The sequence below is a fragment of the Drosophila takahashii genome, chromosome 2L (genome assembly GCF_030179915.1).
Source record: "Drosophila takahashii strain IR98-3 E-12201 chromosome 2L, DtakHiC1v2, whole genome shotgun sequence".
Lineage (NCBI taxonomy): Eukaryota > Metazoa > Arthropoda > Insecta > Diptera > Drosophilidae > Drosophila > Drosophila takahashii.
This window is the reverse complement of record NC_091678.1, coordinates 16,008,048-16,028,259: the sequence shown is the minus strand read 5'-3', so window position 1 is coordinate 16,028,259 and position 20,212 is coordinate 16,008,048. Positions and strand designations below refer to the sequence as shown.

The 20,212-nt window shown below is 35.3% G+C and overlaps 1 protein-coding gene and 1 long non-coding RNA gene across 18 annotated transcripts in view; both read right to left on the bottom strand.

Moving 5' to 3' along the window:
- Ndae1 (Na[+]-driven anion exchanger 1) overlaps window positions 1-18,461 on the bottom strand; it is a 35,641-nt gene extending 17,180 nt beyond the window's left edge. For 6 of the 17 annotated variants that reach the window (XM_017149126.3, XM_017149108.3, XM_017149113.3 and 3 more), the window contains exons 1-2: window positions 7,037-7,368; window positions 3,958-4,061 (exon numbers count right to left, since the gene is read on the bottom strand). In XM_017149126.3, coding sequence (XP_017004615.2) covers window positions 3,958-4,061; window positions 7,037-7,065 — 133 coding nt within the window. In that variant the 5' untranslated portion in view covers window positions 7,066-7,368. Of the gene's footprint in view, window positions 1-3,957; window positions 4,062-7,036; window positions 7,369-13,351; window positions 13,747-17,820 lie in introns of those variants that run through there. The other 11 variants (XM_017149117.3, XM_017149111.3, XM_017149114.3 and 8 more) reach the window with 6 other exon arrangements.
- Window positions 11,762-12,265, bottom strand: LOC138911899 (uncharacterized). Its single transcript, XR_011417531.1, has 2 exons — window positions 12,150-12,265; window positions 11,762-12,063 (listed from the first exon to the last, which is right to left on the bottom strand). It is a non-coding gene; the product is annotated as an uncharacterized lncRNA (long non-coding RNA).
- Window positions 18,462-20,212: the final 1,751 nt, after the last annotated feature.

Below are 20,212 nucleotides of genomic sequence, written 5' to 3'. Positions count from 1 at the left end.
GTTCAATTATATTAATTGAATTAAAAATGTTATTCTATTATAAACGATGTTTCGATGGCTTTTTAATTTGCCAAATAATAAAAGCAAACAAAGGCTTATAATTACTGTTAAGTGTTTAAATCAGTTTTACCATTGAAAATGTTTTAAGAATGTTTAAAATTAAATTTTTTGTAATAGAGAGTTTAGGAAAGTTAATTACCTTTAACTTCCAAGAAATAATCATTTAGAAAATGAGTACAAATGTAGTACACTCATAAAAATAATTTTCTACATTTTAGAAAATCGCCCTAAAAAATTTTTCGCCTTTGAACTGAGAAAAATTTTCTATTTTCACGACAAATTTGCCATAAATTTAAGGCAGGTGACCATAAAAAAATATTTTTAGGGTTAATTTTTCTATTTTTCTAATATTTAGGGCGATTTTTTTCGATTTGCTTCGTTTTGACCTTTTCTAAATCCAACGGCGAATTGCCCTAATTTTTTTTCTAAAATTTTTCTAAATACAAGGGCGATTCGCCTTAAAAATCACTCCATAAGTGTGAATTTCGGTAGCCCAGCGGTCTAATCACTTGCGCTTTCAACTTTGCTATATGAGGACTAAGGTCGTGGGGTTGTGGGTTCGAACCCTGTGTGATTCAACTTGATTTTTATTTTTTTTTTTTTTTTTTTTTTGTAAACATTATAATACTGAGGACATTTTTTCGTCCGAATTTTAAATTAAAGTAGTCTTTAAACCTTAAAAACGTATGGGAGTTCTGAGTTAAAAGCATACTTTGTGTTTGCGGGCAAGAAAACGGGACTAATTGTCACAGTCGTCAGGAAAAAAATATAGGATTTAGTTGCCTTTAGTCATATTATAACGTAGACCTCAAGAAAATAAGATGTGTGCAGAGTTTGTTCGTCGTCTTGCGCGATGGGTCTGTGGTGCAGCGGTAGGACGTTAGACTCTAAACCGAGATGTCGTGGGTTCGATTCTCGCCATGGCCAAAAAAAGTAAGTTGTTTTTTCTCCTCATATTTATTTCCCTAATTCATTTACAAACATGATTTTTCAGTTCTAACGGCTGTGCTGTATAGATCGGGCCCCCCTCTTAACCCGGCTCCCATATAAACTACACACCAATACAATAATATGAAACGGTGTCCTCCGCCGGTGTTGTTTAATTAAAGCAGTCCCAGTTCCCAGAATATAGACGATTAAAAAAAAACATGCTTCCCAAACTCAGTTAAGCATGCTCAAACACGATTTTTTTTAATTTGTCTAATTTTTTAGGGCATTTGCCTATAAAAACAGAAAATTCGCCCTTAATTTTAGAAAAATACACATTAAAATTAGGGCAAATCACCCTAAAAACAGGAAAATATTTCTTATTTCAAGAAAAATCACCCTAAATTAAACCAAATTTCCATCGGGATTTTTTAGAAAATTTTTCTAAATACACGGGCGAATCGCCAGCGGATACGATTTATGGGCGATTTTCTAAATCCACGGGCGAAAAGTCAGTTTTTTAGGGCGATTTAGGGTAAAAATTTCTATGAGTGTAGTTTGTCTTTAATTTTGTGATCAGAAAACAACACTTTTAATTAAATGAAAAATAATTTAAAATACACAAAGTTGTTGAATTTCGCAGCGCATTTCTGTCAGACTTTAATTTCATTCCCAATCAGCAGCTTATAGTTCCTTCTAAATTGTGTTCATAGTGATAAGACTCGCGTATAACCCTTGCCTGTCCTTAGCTTATATTTTGTGCCCAGACAAGGCCACCAATAATTACGTATACGCAGCGTTGAATCATCTGCGAGTCAAGCCCAATCTTACACTCATAGAAATTTTTACCCTAAATCGCCCTAAAAAACTGACTTTTCGCCCGTGGATTTAGAAAATCGCCCATAAATCGTATCCGCTGGCGATTCGCCCGTGTATTTAGAAAAATTTTCTAAAAAATCCCGATGGAAATTTGGTTTAATTTAGGGTGATTTTTCTTGAAATAAGAAATATTTTCCTGTTTTTAGGGTGATTTGCCCTAATTTTAATGTGTATTTTTCTAAAATTAAGGGCGAATTTTCTGTTTTTATAGGCAAATGCCCTAAAAAATTAGACAAATTAAAAAAAATCGTGTTTGAGCATGCTTAACTGAGTTTGGGAAGCATGTTTTTTTTTAATCGTCTATATTCTGGGAACTGGGACTGCTTTAATTAAACAACACCGGCGGAGGACACCGTTTCATATTATTGTATTGGTGTGTAGTTTATATGGGAGCCGGGTTAAGAGGGGGGCCCGATCTATACAGCACAGCCGTTAGAACTGAAAAATCATGTTTGTAAATGAATTAGGGAAATAAATATGAGGAGAAAAAACAACTTACTTTTTTTGGCCATGGCGAGAATCGAACCCACGACATCTCGGTTTAGAGTCTAACGTCCTACCGCTGCACCACAGACCCATCGCGCAAGACGACGAACAAACTCTGCACACATCTTATTTTCTTGAGGTCTACGTTATAATATGACTAAAGGCAACTAAATCCTATATTTTTTTCCTGACGACTGTGACAATTAGTCCCGTTTTCTTGCCCGCAAACACAAAGTATGCTTTTAACTCAGAACTCCCATACGTTTTTAAGGTTTAAAGACTACTTTAATTTAAAATTCGGACGAAAAAATGTCCTCAGTATTATAATGTTTACAAAAAAAAAAAAAAAAAAAAATAAAAATCAAGTTGAATCACACAGGGTTCGAACCCACAACCCCACGACCTTAGTCCTCATATAGCAAAGTTGAAAGCGCAAGTGATTAGACCGCTGGGCTACCGAAATTCACACTTATGGAGTGATTTTTAAGGCGAATCGCCCTTGTATTTAGAAAAATTTTAGAAAAAAAATTAGGGCAATTCGCCGTTGGATTTAGAAAAGGTCAAAACGAAGCAAATCGAAAAAAATCGCCCTAAATATTAGAAAAATAGAAAAATTAACCCTAAAAATATTTTTTTATGGTCACCTGCCTTAAATTTATGGCAAATTTGTCGTGAAAATAGAAAATTTTTCTCAGTTCAAAGGCGAAAAATTTTTTAGGGCGATTTTCTAAAATGTAGAAAATTATTTTTATGAGTGTAGATTCCCGTTTTAATCAAATTCCCGGCTCTGTTTGTTGTCTTTTCAGTGACTACAAATAAATTTATGTTAATTAGTATTTCCCTAAATTGGATGCCCGCTTTAGAGCAATTTCCCAGTTTCAATTTTCAAAGCCTTTGTTCAACTTGCGCTCAGTCAGTTGACTAATTGTGATATCATCTGCCATGTACTTGCATCAGTAGTTTTTCATAAATTTAAATTAATTATACAGAGCACATCTTCTAGCTGAATTTTTTGTTTCCACTTTTCGCCAAGTCACGCGATTTGGTCTTATAAGCATTAAAGTTGTGGGCGTTGCATCCAGCGACACAAACAAAATAGCTGTTAAATGCATTTTTCATTACACAGCACATAATATATTGTTCTAAAATGTAGTTTTCTATTTTGAAAATACATTAATTAAGCATGAGAATGGTATATTCAGTGAAATAAAGCAGATGAAAGACCAAAACCGGAAGAGATGTAAGATGAGGCTTACGTAGTATTTAAATTATAGTTTTTAAATGCACAGGTTAACTAATTTGTCTGACCCTCATATTTAATTTAATTTCCAGTTGAATCTAGTTTTTAGTCTAGAAATTTGAGTTCCATAAAGAATTTGTAGTCCATCTTGTCATTAGTTTTGGTAGCGTGTCAAAAGTTGTCAACCTGCAATTAACACGACGCAAATTTCTTGTTTGTCTATCGACTTGTCACTTGGCTGGTTTTACAAGTCAGCTTTAATTTTGGTACATGCGTGGACCCAATATTTTGTATTCAGGTTTTACTTATCAGTATTCAGTTAGCCGTTCAAGGAGCTTTCAAAGAAGAACTGGAACTCGACTCACCCTCGAAATCGTTCTCTGTAAATTGTTGCGTAAAATCCTCGCCGCCAGTGCGCGGATCCTTTGGCGCCTCATCATCGCCGCTTGAGGAATTCATGGTCCAAGGTCTGTAAAGAATAAGAAAAGCGAAATTGAATATACCTACATATATTTTTTCAAGATAATTAAGCGTAAAAGAGGACCTTGATTTTTCCCGCCTATCTCTTTCGTTATAAAATGGTTTTAAATAACCCTTGATTATGATGCATTTTTGCAACACTTGGCATCAGTTTCTTATCGCTAATTGGGGCCCCTCACTGTTACGGTTAGATCACCTAAAACAACCTTAGTTCAGTGGCAGGCCTAGAAATTATTCACTCGGACTTGGGCTGCATATGAAAATGCGTTGTCAATCACCTAATTGAAATGCGCCTTTGATATATAAACGAATACACCCACACAAACCGCTCATTTAACTGATCGGTACGTTGAAAAAATCGACATAAATTAAAGCAAATTGTGGGCGCTAAAAATGGTGAAGATATTAATACTCTATTTTTCCAAAAATATTCTCGAGCACTTTATTTGTTTTATTATAATTATTTAAAGGAGGGAGTTGAAATAATTCTAAGAAAATATTAATCAAATTAATTTGAATAAATAAATTTAAATCATCTTATAAACAATTTTAATCTTAAGATTATGCATTTATTGATTTTTTTTAACATTTGTTTTGAGATTTAATACTTTTTTAACGTAGCTTAAGTCCCTTAAATAAAAGAAAACAAAACAAAACACTGAACAAAATGTCAATGAGTACACATCGAGTGTCATTACCATACTCATTGTTCAGTTGACGTGACTTTCGTAGTCACTTGTCATATTCATAGAAAAAATGTCATTAACAGTCCGAGAATATTTAGCAGCACTTCCCCGTTGGTAAATTGCTCGTCTGCTGATGGATTTTCATTTCAGGCAAATTTAAAATTTTATAGGCTTTAAGCAGAGAGTTGATTTCACATTTAATATACCTGTTGTTGCAGTCCATTGCATCGGTTTCATAAATACACGTGCTTCAGTTTGTTAAATGCCATATGAATATGAAAATATTTACGAGCATTTGGCCAATATTTATTGCAAATGAATTCATTTTTGTTATTCTCTGTTTGCGTTTGGATTTAGTTTTTATTTCAGCTTTTTAATGGAATTGCTCTTTAATTTGTGCTACGTGTCTGATAAGAGTGGATAAACATATCTCATTGTCATCTAATCTTGGGAGTGGTTATGGTTTATTTGGGATTAAATTTAGGATTTAGATGTAAATATATAAGACAGGTTTAAGTAAACGAGAAAATGTATACATTTTATTTTACAGCCCCAGACTTCCCTAGGTCATCAGGTATTCTCTGTTATTCAGTGACGATAAAGTATAAGATTTATAGACTTTTAGAGTTACGTTTTATTTTAATGTTTAAAAATTACAGGGACATTTTATAAACACAGCTTTAACCAAAAATTAAATATAGAAACAAACTATTAATAAATTGCTTGACGGAAATTGAATTTAATTATGAATGTATATTCAGGTATATATATTTTAAGTTTATATTATTAATCGAAACAAAGACATTTCTTTGTTGTTTACACGAACCAGCTAATTTTAGTTATTTCCAAGATCAGGCAGTAATATGGTGGAAAAATTTGCATTGCATAAAGGTTTATTTCCATACAGCCTATCATCTTGAGTCGCTGCGCGTAGCCTTATCAGCCAGTCAAATGTATAATCTATATGGTACTTGAATATATAGACAAGACAAACTGACATTCGGATAGACGGACACTCCAGGCTGTCTGCCAATTGCCGGTCTAAACTGGGTCTAGCCAGGGCTTACTAAATATAGTACCTCCCTCTACCTTCCCGTCTTCGTGCATTTTGAGAGCCTTATCAGCACCTGAGTCACAACAACAAACATTAATTTGGGGTCCGATATTAACTTAATAGCCAATGTTGTATACTGTGTCAACAAGACAACAAATTGCTAGACAATTTGCACTTGGCTTTGTTTAACTGCTCGGTCGCTCGGTGTTAAAGCAAAGAAACGATGTGGGCTGGGTCCAGAACCAAAAATTCTCGCCGACCTGAAGGCTTATCTGGTTGATATAGCAGGTTCTGCTGTTTATTTCTTTAATAAATTTATTGTTGAAGTGGTGTGGCCGGCACGCGAAGATTATTTATAGCTAAAGTCTAGCAAAAGCAGGGCGACAAATTGACTATAATACATAAGTGTTAGGAAAAAATATTTAGATATAAGAACTGTTTAATGTCTTTTACATTTATTATTGTTTCAGATATTTTATTTCTACACAGAGAAAATTATCAAAAGTTTTAGGTGCAAAACAAGGGGTGAAACATTTTGAAAAGTAAAACGCTTCATACAAATTTTATTTTACTTTGCATTTTTAACATTTTTTTTTTCTTTTGAAACGTTTTTATATGAAAACGGCACCTAAAACGTTGTATAATTTTCTTTGTGTAAGTGAAATAATTTTTTATGATTTTTTTCGTATTTATTAAAAATATATTAGGTTTAAGAAGTTTAGGTTTTTATTGAAGTGATTTAAACAAAAAAATTATTTAAAAAATAATTTGACGAGTCTCAAACCTCAAAGCAGTTTTGTAAATCTAAGATTTGGTATACAAAATCCTGTTTTAAATGTTTACACCTTATAAAATACTTTAATTGACCCTTAGGATTAGTTAGAATTTTATATTTTTAGAGAGATTTTTAATAATTCATAAACCACCAATTTTTTTTATTAACACTTGTAGACTCAATCATTACTATATTTAATATTTAATTTTGGTTCTTCCGTTTTTGAGCGGTTAGAGTGTTTTGACCTTCCTCCTCTTTTTTTTGAGGCTGCCCTTGGGCAAGAAAGATAAACCCACGACAATAACAGTTTTCCAAGCTGAATCGAAACCCGGTTGATAAGCCCCGGCTGAAAAGTGCGACTTAAACTTTGGACCCCGCTATCTCCTGAGCTGTTTTTTCCTGCGACACTTTTCAGCAATCATTAACGATGATTCACATGGGCTACTTACAATTCTATGTACTCATTATTTGTGGCCATCACCTTATCGCCGAAAATAGCGATCGAAAAACTGGAGCTTATTTTTTTTCCTGTTTGTACAAAAATTTCACACACGCACCTCGCGATTATCAGCCGAAAAGCGAATTGTGCGATAGCCGACGAATATTGGGGACACAATAAAAGCGAACGTGTTGCCGTTCCGTTTTATTATTTGATTTTAATCTGTGCGGATCTCGAATTCGTTAGGGCTGTGGACTTTCGATACCCATGAATATGATTTGAAAACGCGGCCCGACGACTCGACTGCGAGTCCCGGCGATTGCAGACTAACTAACTTTGCCGATCTTTAAACTGAAGCAGCTGCGCTCGCTTAACCCTCTGCCGCCGATTCTGCCGGCGCCGCTGTCGAGAATCGAATCGAAAAATACCGAGAGAGATAGAGAGACACTTGTGGAGCGGGTGGGAGAACTTTACAAAATGTGTTTTTAAACGCCAATTTTGCCTACTTAGCTTTATCGATAGTTTCGCCTTTAAATAGGCTTCCTTATCGCCGGGGTCTGTTATCAAAGGGGCAGAGAAAACTGTTTACTTAACCGAAAGTGCATTTTAATGGTCCGTTACAAGATCTGATAGTATATTGACAGATCCGGTTAAAACCGCTGCCACCAAAGTCATATATTAGATGGCGGTGTTTTGGCAAGCGTTTCACCGGCATTAACTCAAATCAACAAGTGTTGATTTTTATTTATATTTTTTTTTCACTGCTTAGCTTTTGTTTTGTCGTCCAATGAGTATCCACAAACATTTTTTATCAAAACACATTTTTTGTCTCTGCTTGTGTGAGTGAGATACGTATTTTTAATGATATGTATAATTTGATCTGTTTTGCATTCGCTTTTCTCGATGACGAAAATAAACAACAACAGAAATACCCAATGTTGTTTGGAGCCCTTGAAAAAAAGAATGTAGGGCACTGGGTGCCAAACGAAACAAAATATTCCATTGTGAGCAAATAGTAGGAAGTAATTCCACTTGGAATTTTTTTCGAAAGGCAGTTAGGTCAGTTTTTTATATGTATACTTAAATTTGTTGTTATCGTGGTACTTTACAAAAAAAATGTTATTTTATAGGTACACAAAAGATAATATTTTATTTGTTTATTGACCTTTTTAAAAACTTGTATTCCAATTAATGTATAATCTTTTTTAGTGTTATTGATATTCAAATTGATATCAAAATATCTTAAAGCTACTGAAGCTTTTCTTGAATGTGGTCTGAAATTACCCTAATAAAGTTTACTGTATAATTTGCCACTTTTGATTATTAATTTTTTATTTTGCTATGTATAAGAATTTGGTTAGCTTAACAAAGAAAACATTGTACAAAATGATTTAATCGGGTTTAAAGTGCCACCGAATAATTTGAATTTCAATCCTTGCATTTATTTTTAAATTTTCTTTAAAACATTTTGAAGGTCTTTAAAAACCATTTTCGTTTCAATCATTTAGTAAACATTTTTGTTTTGTGTTGGAAGACGAGACACACCTCCACAACGTACTTCTCCAAAATTTGCATAAGTTATTCAAATTTATACAGTGACCGAGCAAACTAAACGGTTTTGGACAAAGCACAAAATCAAAACAAATCCCAAAAAATACTGAGAAAATAACCAAATGATATTAAGACGTCTTGCGTGCCAGTAAAACTAGAAATTATTTTAATTCAATTTGCAGTGACTTGTTGTGGATGCGGCGTTGTTGTTGAGTTGTTTGTTGGTAGTGGAATTGTGGTAACAACTGCGATGCAAGGCGATTCGTACCGGTTAGAACCGGTAGGAAGCAAACGGTTCAGGTTCAGGTTTCGCTGGCAGCCGAAGCAGAATGAGATGGGGCGATACTGGGAGAGAGATGTTTCTGATAAAGGGGACTTTTTTAATATTCTTTTTGCTTAAATTTGATATAATCTTCTGTGAATCAGCCACCTTCGCCTGTCAAAACAAGTGGCTCAAAAAAACAAAACACACATCCCGAATAATTATTTTGTTTTTTGTTTGTCGATTGTTAAGACTTGAATGCGATTTCTGCCGAATCGAGTTGACTCCAACTGAGTCTGGCCGATTCGATTCGGATTTCATTGTTAATAAATCTATTTTCCAGTCTTAGCCATAATTAATAACAATTAGCGCGATAGCCCAACTTAACTTTGAATGAAACAAGAATCAGGGGAGGTTAATCGAGTTTACGTCGGATCCATTGACAAGGCCAAGAATCACACAAACCAACTGCGATCGGCTTTAAATCAGATCAGAATGGATACGAAAATCACGATTTCCTCGATCTCTGTTATTTTGACGTCAATTTCGGGGACACGTTTCCATCTAATCTTATTTTTCTGGCTGCACTTGAAAAAAACCGAATTAATCATCGTCAGTTAAACGTCACGGGCGGGATTTGGTCTTATTTTTCAGGGTTCAGTCTTATCGCGAACCACTCGAGCCACCCTGACAACTAAATTGTTTAATAAAGGTAACTCTTGTTGATAAACTTCGATTCTTATCGATAATGAAAGCCAGCCACCACGTCAGTTTAACCACTTGAAAACCCACTCGATAAGTGCTCGGTTCCAGTTTTAATTGGCAAAACACCTTATCGCCCAGTCAAGATTCATGTCATATATAAGTAATATATGGTCGAGTCTTATTTACCCGATGGGTTTATGATCAGAAAACATTTTGTTGACACCTTTCCGCCAAGATTTTTATGATCACTCAAATTTGTATAATTTTAAATATCGTTGTCTCGAAAAAAAACTACCTATACTTTAACACTTCTAGTTTGTTTAACTGTTAAAGCTTTATGTTTGTTTTTTTCATTAGCCAAGTTCATTGCCTAACAATTATAATTTTGGAATTGCAAAAAGTTTAAGTAGCAAAAGAGCTTTTAGTTTTGGTTGAATCTAAATCCGATTAACGGTGTGACGAAAGCAAATTAAAAGAAGACCATTTTTGTATTAACAATAAAATATTTTACTTTAATTACTTTATTATTAGTTGTTGGCAATTGTATTAAACTATCATTTTTTTGTCTTGAATAATTCAGTATTATCAGCCAAGAGTCCTACATATTTGTGCTCAAATCCTTTTCTCATTTCTGGAATGTACAACCTTTTTTCAGACCCCTATTGTTTCATTTGTTGTCCACATTTTTGACCATATGACCCTTGACCTTCTATGAGCTCATTCTCTAAACCCAAGCACCCCAACAACAAATCAAGGCCATCTAAGTTATAAATTCCTTCTGGCTAAAATATCTCACAGTTGGCTTTAGCCACAGAACCTATTCGTATCTTTGGTAGTGTCATAGACGCTTTTAGTGCCGTATCTTATTTTACTACCCCTCCAATTAGAGCAAAGAATAGGGTTCTCAAATGGCCATGGGTCGTGTGAAAATGCTTGGGCTTTAGTTGGCTGTTCCGTCTGATGTCATTTTTGGCCATTTGATTCCGTTTTTATTGTCTTTCGTGGACAAGTTGAAATTGTGGAAAAAGATGACTGCAAAGTGAGATATTGCAGTCAGCTATGTATATTTGTATGTTAATTTACACAGGGAGAGTAAAAGGGTATGAAATACAATACAATTCACAGCACAGTTATAAAGAAAGCTCAATGATTATGTAGAGCAAACTGAACTCTAAAACACTTTTCTCTCTCTGTGCTAAAAATGATTTTCTCAAACAAATACGAGTTGTGATATTTGCAAAAGAAATTTGCAATTAGTCGGGAAATTGTTAAATGCTGCGAAAAGGTGTAACTGAAAAGGGGCGGGGCACAGGTGCGATTTGGGACCGGAGGCAACATGTCGTGTGCCATTTTGAAAGACATCCGCTGCATGCGGAAGTGACACACATAACAGGGGGAGGGGCTGTGGGACTGGGTGGAAAAAAGGGTTCGGAAAATTGGGACTGGGGAAAATGGGATCAATGTCCCCCAATGAAGCGAGAATGAGGCAAGCAAAACAGAGAATCCTGAGCGGAAAACGTTACAGAGAGCCCAAGAGAGTCGCAACTCCTCGAATTCTCTTCCCGATTCTCACCGCCCTCTTTCTCCACTTCTCTTTGTTATTTGTTGTATGTATATTGTTTGCTTATCGAACGCCTCCCTCGCTTATCACAACAGACAAAGAAAATACACAAGCACCGCAAACATAAAGACACAATGAGGGGGAGTATCTTCTGCATATACGGCCTCCTACTTTTTTGCCTCTTCTACCCCTTAATTCTCTACTCCACCCCACTCCTTGCACTTGACATGTTGTTGACCCAGTCTCTAGAAAAAGACAGACAAGACATCATCAACAAACCGCAACAAACAGAACAGAAAGTATCTATGTTTATCACTCAGATACCAAAGTTCTAGAGCCTCTGCTGTGTGATTTTTGCCAAGTTAAGTAACCTTATATATACACCCAAAAAAAAATGATCATAGAAAGTAAACTATTTCTACATTAAAAGTAAACTATTGAGTGTCAAAAATTTCTCGATACTCTGAGTATTAAACTAATGGACTTCGAAAGTATAAAAATGAAACTTTCGAAGTTGTCAAGTTTAAACTAACGAGTGTACAGTTTATACTCACTCAGTGTACTGAAATTTAGGGTGCTAGTTTATTTTGTATACTATTTAGTATAATGCCAGTATAAATATTATACCCCGTATAAAAGAGACAAAATTCAAAAAATGTTGTTCTGTACTTTTCATATATTATTAAAAATATTTTTTACATTTTTATAAATTACTGAAGGTAATTTTTAATTTAACAAATAAACATAAATACAATACATGTACAAAATATGTACGTGTGTATGCATATTTGGGCAAATGCAGCCGTTTTACCGCTTATGTCGCTGATCATCTCCAGAGTGGTCGACGTCCAGATGAACACCGGAGTTTGGTCGGGGACGCTGATATTGAAGTAAACATTGCGCTGGCCGCGGTCAGAAAAAATGCAAGCCAATAGCAAGATCCTTAGTTTCCCGGCATCTGGAGCGCAATTCAAGGTGGTGTCCGTAAAAAGAAACGAATTTACTCATTAGTTATGCACTAAGACACAATTTAAATGTACTTACATTTCAAATAAGCCCAAAATAAGCAAATATTAAAATTTTCACAAGTAATTTTCACAAACAAACCTTAAACAGACCGCAGCGTCGTTTACAAAATACACTAATGTAAAACCCTTAAAATACTAACGCGTCCGAATAGCATTAAAAAGCGGTAACACTTTTTCTGTTCGAAATGTCCAGGTTCCAAACCAGAGCATCCTGGCTTCACACCAGGAACGAAAACCGAAAACTTCGGTATAGAAATTAAACTCAGGACATAAACTTAACACTATTTAGTCTTAACTTAACACTATTGAGTCTGCTCCTTACATTATTTAGTTTTAAATTAATACTGACAGTTTGATACTAGCTGTAGTATACTTTTAATACAACGCGTATTAACTGTAAACTTTCGGATTTTTTTTTGGGTGTAGTTAGGGATAATAGAAAGTGAAACAATAAGATTGCCAAATATAACCATATCTTATAAGAATCTTCAACAGGCTTAGTTTTGCTTCATAAATTTCCCATTTCGGCACTAATATAAAAGATAAACAGTCTAAACGTATTACGTGAGATACTGGAGATTCTATCAACGATCTAAACAAAATTGGTTGACTCTATTTACAGATTAGATATTAAGATAGTGGAGATGTGCGTGTGTGGAGATTATATACGGAATGGAAATTGCTTGTGGGATGGAATCGAGATGCGACAGTCCCGTTCTCTATTGTCACTTAATTGGGGGCAGTAATACTGTCTTTAAGTTGATTTTCCTAGCGATTACAATCTTTACAGATCTTTATTGCGGTTTGTATTGTGATTTTATTTGTGATATCTCTATTGTAAGTCATATAAGGCACTGTGTCTATAAAAAGAAACTTTTGTCAAAAAGGTATTAACAATTTTTGCAACTTTTTTCATAATGTTATCATTTTATGAGGTTCTTTAGAATACTGAATTTTTAGACATTTTTAAAATGGTCATCAAAGTTCTTAAAAATTAAATATTTTTAAATAAAAGGTAACCCTTTCCCTTATCTAAGTCTAGTCAGATTTAGTTGGCTTTACTACAGCATATCAACCGTTAACAAAGGTCTTTGTTCCTTTGTTGGACACTTTCATGCGCCCTGTTGGCCGCCAAGCCTTCGAATATTTATTCAATTTCCCTTGCACTAAACTCCTTTTTAGTATATTGTTCAGAAGCAGGATGTGTAGGCCATTTACCTGCTGCTATCAGTGGCTATCACTCTGGGCAATCGGCCATGTCCGTGGATGTGTTTCAGCTGCGCCTGCTGTGGCATCCTGGATCCTTGACTTCAATTTCGGTCCAATCTCTGGTAACTACACCCGAAAATACCGTCAAAGTGCTTTGTTTTTGTTATTTTTGGGGGATGGGGTTGGAAAAACAAAGACAAATTTAGACGGCACAGCAGGAAGGGGTTAATGACACCGAAAATCAAAACAACAACCGAAACGATGGGGGATTTACCGAAATCCTTTGACTTGATTATTGAAAATTGACTTTCGGGCAGCACTCGGGATATGTATAGATTTTCAGGAATGTATTTTGGTGTATTTAAATTCTAGGAAATATTTTTCCGGAATTTTTATAGATATCCGCTGCCGTTTGAGTCGCGCGGCAGACTAATCCGGCCGGCTGCTTTGGAGAAGTTGAGAGCTCTGGGAACGAGGTTTTCCCGCTGCATCTCGGAATTTCCACTCTCACGGTTTTCCTCTCTAACTCTCTCTTTTCGCTGCACTTTTCGGCCAAAGAGTGCACTCTCTTTCGACCCTATTCTCTTTCTCTCCGCACAGCTTAACACGTTTGCATTTGCGGCTTTTCTTGTTATTATCTCATTATGAGCACGTTTGACTAAGAACGAAAGCCAGGATGCTGCGGTGGGGTGGAAAATCGGGGGGCAGGAACTTGGCCATGTCAATTTAATTTTGTGGAAATTCACTTTCGACGCACTGAATCAAGTCAATGTGTAAAGGCTGCCCACCGACAGCAGAGGGGAAACTACTGAACAGAAGAGTGCGAATTTATTTTGGTTTTTGCCACACTGCAATTCAATTAATTCTGAACGATGCACGTCCTTTACTGAATGACAGGTTGATAATGAATTCAATTACCTTAATGTCAAGGTTTATTTACAGTGATTTTAAAAGGCCCTGAGTGGTGGGAGCGGCTTTATAAAAAATGTATTTGGGAGAAGAAATTCAGGCTAAAAAAGATTAATTAGACCTTTCAGAGCCCTTTATTTATTTATTTAGTCATTGTTAAAAAATACCATTTGAAAAGATACAAACCATTAGGATTACTATATAATTAATATTTTGTCATATATTTACAAATGTAGTTTTTAATGAGAAAAAGAGTTCATAAGTTGGTGAAAATGGGGAATCTTTTTTGTTTGTGCTTAAATTAACCTTTATTCCTTTGTAACATAACACTGAGTCATTTCGTGAAACCTGATTTATTTAAGGCTGGAATTTAAAAGCTTTTTGTGATATCAATAAAACAATTTAACATTTTGCTTTAATATTTAAATTCAACGAATTTAGACTTGCGTTCTTTAATTTATGAAGCGTTTTTAAGGCACTTTCTTTGTCGCTCTAACGTTTTTCGCACTAGGACAGCTGATTTTTTATAGTCATCCCTTCTAGTCATCCCTTCTAGTCATCCCAACATGGAAATTGGTCGTCATTTTGGTGTAAATTCCCCTACGCCTAACGGATATGGAAAACTGTAACTGTTTGGTAACCAAACACGTCCATTCTGCTTATGTGAGGAAAATGACTCGAAAGAGGAATATAAAGGGTGGTGGTGTAGGAAAATGGGATAAAAGACGAAGGGGAAACTCGTGTCAAGTGTAAATGAAATTTCCAATTTTGCCGTGTGGGCAAAAATCAGCAAAATGTTGTTGTTGCCGGTATTGATTTTTCTTTCCCCGCTTATGTGGTTAAATAGTGTCATACGAGAGGAGGCTTTTAGAAGGGATGGGGGCGGAGCATTTTGTGGGTAAGGTCGCGATAAAAGCGTTGCGAAATGTATGCCAAACGGCGAGCGTGAAACTGGGAGAGGTTGGCTGTTTAAACCGTTTCCAAACAATTTTTTTTTGGAACGAACTCTTATATGTATTTTAATATATTAATATATATGTACTTATAAAAATACGCATTGAATTTAAATGTTGAAACATTTATACGTCAGCCACAGAAACTTTAGAAAAATGTTTAAATAGTTTATAAGTCAAATTTTAGGATTTAAAATATCCTTTAACAACATATACTAGGTTGGTTGCAGTAGTTAAACTATACTATAGTTTCTAACAAAGATTCGCACGCACACAGCTCTCGAGCAACAGTGGGCCATTAAAACAGACTCTGGCTAAATATAGCCAAGGATATGTGCCCCTGCACAAGAAATATGTTAGCTGGAAAGGTGGATGCAAGCCAATGAAGTATGCATATATCTTCCTTTATTGATGAGTGCTTTTTATGGCCCTTTCCAGCACTGGTAAAACTTACCATTCGCCCCGAGAACAATTTATTGCAACTATATACACTGATGGAGTTTCAATGGGGAGACCAGGTGGCCCAAAAGAGAAATGCAAATATAACATTGTACGAAAATCCTCTGTGACATATGGCAATTCAATTGAACCTTATTTACATATTCATGTCGGCAGGCAAACAAATGTAAATTGTATTGGCATACGACGAAATAAAGTACAGTCAAGTCCTTATTCAACTCGGAATGAAAACTGAATATGAGTAAGAGGGTTAACTTTAATAAAATCTGATCTACTTATGTTCGTACATATCTTCCTTCTATTTAAATTACATTTTATTTGCCTCCATAAAAAAAGAACAAATATTCTTGAGCAAACTTTTTTATTTAAAAGAAAGCCAAAAAAAAATTAGATTGAGAAGATTAACAGATTTGACCACAACTTGTGGGTCAAAAAGTTATGCACATTTTCATGTTTTCGTTTGGAAAAGTTTCTTGCCTAACGAGTCTTAGTTACGAAAGTACCTCAGAAAGTTTAACCAACATTTTATTACATTAGCTCATATGCAAACATGATAATGGTTAATCCATCAAGCCGGTAACAGCGAAAGTATTATTAATCCCTATAACAGCCAACCAAAAGACGCCATTCTGTACAGGTATAAGAGGGAAGATATTTACCTTTTCCCTGCCCGCTGACATTTTATTGGACATGAAACTTCTTTACCTTTCCTCCTTATCTCCCTGGGATTTCCATATCCATTTGCCATCAGCAGGATGTACTTAGGGACACGCGCTGTCACTTGACATACCTGTCCCGCGTGTAATTATACTCATTCCTGAGCTCAGTTTTTAGACGGGTATTCAGTATCCATTGCCATCCGAGAACCACGTACTCGTGCTAATTATAAGACTGGGGCTCGTTGGCTTAAGATGGCTTACATCTTAAATGAATGGGATTAGCCGCCAGCATCTTGTGGGTCTCGTTTTCTAATCGATTTCCGCGAAGGTTGCGTTATCGAAATGCCAAGATATAGATAGGAACGAACTTGATGTAGGTACAGGCCACGAATGTATTCATCGATTATGTGACAACATTTGGGGCTTTTATTTAACGGCAATGTTCTCTGGGCTTTCCTTTGCCCTTCGGTTCCCTTTGTTTGTAATCTATTGAACATTCCACGCTATTTTCTATTCTATTTGCCATTATGTAAAATAGTCGTAGAAACGCCAGACAGGTGGGGATATTGAAAGAGGCCCAGCTAATGGTCATTAGCTCACATGTTTGCTTTGCCAGTCGGTGGCGATTCAACTTTGGCAGTGACTTGTTTGCTTAGTTGGCCGGCAAGAGTAGTTAAACGGAAGGCTGTTTAATATTGGAGGGGTGTGCTTGAACAATCCGAGCTGGCATAGTGGCTAATTTAATGGCTTTCGATTGTCTGGAATAAGCTTTGAGTCACTGGCGAAGTTTCTTGATTGTTTTTCTTTATTTTTTAGTAAAAAGGTGGGGTGTTTCTTTATTTGTTGATCAATATTTGAAGATAGCGTGGTTGGGGAATAGATCAATCATTTGCATTCGTGGAAATGCTGTTTTATTTGTTCTAACACATGTTTTTGCCATATAGAAATACAACATTGTTACGAAATTAACTTTGGCACAGAAAATTTAAAAATCGTAGTTATTTTTGATTTATTCCGATTGACAGAATGAAATTTTAGATAATAATTTTAAAACAGTTTTTTCAGTTTTTTCTTTATTTTTAGCATATAATAAATAATTATAAAAATTGTTGGTTAAGTAATCGGATAAATCCTGTAGAGGTTTGAGAACTTTTTTTTTGGCAGTTGGCAAAAAAGTGGCACAGAAAAGTGAGAGGATTTTTTCAGAAATAGTAAAAAAAACAATTCATGTATAACCAACAAAATGCAGCTTGTTCATTTGGGGACCTACTGACCCGCTTTATAACTTGGCACTGGCCGCAATCACAATACAGCTTGGTCTAACAAAAGCTTATCACAGCCAACAAACTGTATGCCATAAATGGCTTCATTCTGTTTCGATCAAAATTCAAATTGGCTTTTAAATCCTTTTAAGCTGGAGACTGAGGGAGATAAGTCCGAAGGAGTCGAAGAGAATCTAAGTCTAACAACTAGGGGGTGCAAAGAATAAGGTACTTACCACACTGAAAAGATGCGGGGGAGGCGAAGTGAGGTTGAAGAAGGTGGATGAGAAAGCCCTCGATGAGGGGGCGTTACTTGGGCTCTGCCTACTGACCCAGTTACCGTTAGTTACTGTTACAGTTACAGTTGCTTTTGTGACCTCTTAAATGCTCGTTTACGTTTGGTTTTCGGTTATCTTCAGGTTGGTTATTCCGTTTTTAAAATAGATGGGTTCACATTGGCAGTGTTTGGTTGTAGAAATATACGGAGATTGATTGATTTATTTTTAAATTCCTTATCGATTTACTCTTAGCGGGTTTGCTTATTAGCACAAGGTAAAAACGAGGTTTTTTATTAAAATTGGATTAAAGCAAATTTAAGATTATGAGTTGAATATATATTTATGACTTAAATGCACTTTTACAGCGATTAACTAATTTTCACACATTATTCGTTTAAGGTGGTTTAACAATTGATTTCGTTTTGCTGTTTTAATTGGCTTGGTTTTTGATTTGGTTTTGAGGTTTTCTTGTGTTATTTGCTATTTCTTCTTATTATTTTTTTTTATTTTGGATTTTTCCGTTTTGCAGTTGTTGGCTGCACAACGTGTGGAAAGCGAAGGAAAGCGAGAAAAACACGTCCGCACTGGGCGAAGAGCCAGGAGAACCTGAAAATCAGTACCCAACGAGCGGGCGAATTTCAAATCACCCCCGCTCTCTTCCTCTTCGGCCGATTGCTTTCGCTCTCGCGCTTTTCACCCGCTCTCTCTTTCTCGCTTTCTCTGAGCGCCGCCGCCTTTGATGTCCTGCCTGTGACATTTACAATGTCAGCCTCCAAGCGTGGATGCCAATTCGCCGCGGCTAAAGAAGAGAAAAAGAGCGGGAAAAAGCGGTGGCTTGGGAAAACTAATTTGTTTTCGGCTTTATTTTTTCGCCGGGAAACTCCTGTGGGCCCGAAAACGCTCTTTTGATTTGGCATTTTGTCGTGTTGGGCTTTTCCGACTGTCATATGTTAGCCACTCATCTACGATTTCGAGCGCAGGGCATTTAAGTTTCCTGTAATTAAATATAATTTTCTTTTTCGCTTAGAAAATACTTGCAAAAATATTGGTATAAATTTAACTTTTATTAAATGTTGAACCACTCTTTCAAAATATAACATACAAAATATTTCGAATATAATATAATATTCCGAATCATTCTAGAAATGTTGTTAACTTAATTAATTGTTAATTTAATCAAATCATTGTTTTACATTTTCCGTTCATATTAAAGTTTGAGCCGTTTTCTTGAAATATAAACATCATGCACATACATATGTACACCCAGAAAAAAAAATGACCTAAAATGTCAAAAAATGGCCTAGAATTTAGGTAAAATTGGCCTAAAACTGGAGCTAAGTCCTTAAATGGCCTAAAATTTAGGATTGTATGACCTAAAATGTTAGGCCATTAATGGCCTAAAATGGGGTAATTTTTGGCCTAGATTTTAGGTAATTGGCTGCCTTAAAATATGAGAAAACCCCTATCAAAAATTTTAGGCTTTCTTTGGCCTAAAAATTTGTACTGAAAAATGTTTCATATTATAAAGTAAATACAGAGAAATTTATAGCTAACTCGAGGTCAATGTCGGCTTAGTCTTCAAGAAGTCGTCATTATTCCGACACACAAAAACGAGCGAAGAGGCTTCACTGTTCAGCAGTGAAATCGCTGTTTTATTCAACGATGGAAGTGGGTTACCATGCAAGCCGCGCTATAACTGGTTGGGAATTATAGCGTCGCTAGAACGGTATCAGAGTTCCGTGCAAATTTATTAAGGTAAAATGCATTAATTTTAAGGCCCACGATGACCTAAAATATAAGGCTATACGGGACCTAAATAGTAGGGCAAATATACCAAAAATTTAAATTTTTAGGCAGTACATGACCTAAAAAGGAACTTTTAGTCCATTTAAAATGTTTTAGGCTATGCATGACCTAAAATGTTGTCCATCATTTTTCTGGGTGTACTACACTTATTTTATATTTTGGGAATTTTTAAGTTTAATAAAATCAATGCTTTAAATTTTTCTTTCGTTTTAAAGTTTGAGTAGTTACAAACAGCTTGTATGTATTACCTTTCTTTTAAGGTTTGGGAACTTTAAAACTGTTTTCTATTAAACCGAAACAATTAAAAGCTTTCCCCTCACAACCCACTCATGTGTGAGCTATGATTTCGTGAAAAGTTTGCGCTCTTCGATTCCGACACTGAAAAAAATATTTGCTTCGTAAAATTTAAAGTGTCATTAATAACTTTCACTAACTGAATAGTTTTTAGCTTAAAAAGTTAAAGTTACAACAATTTGATAAGAATTTAAAAAATCTTTATTTTTGAAACTTGAAATTAAGTTTGATTTAAAATTTTTCTTAAGCT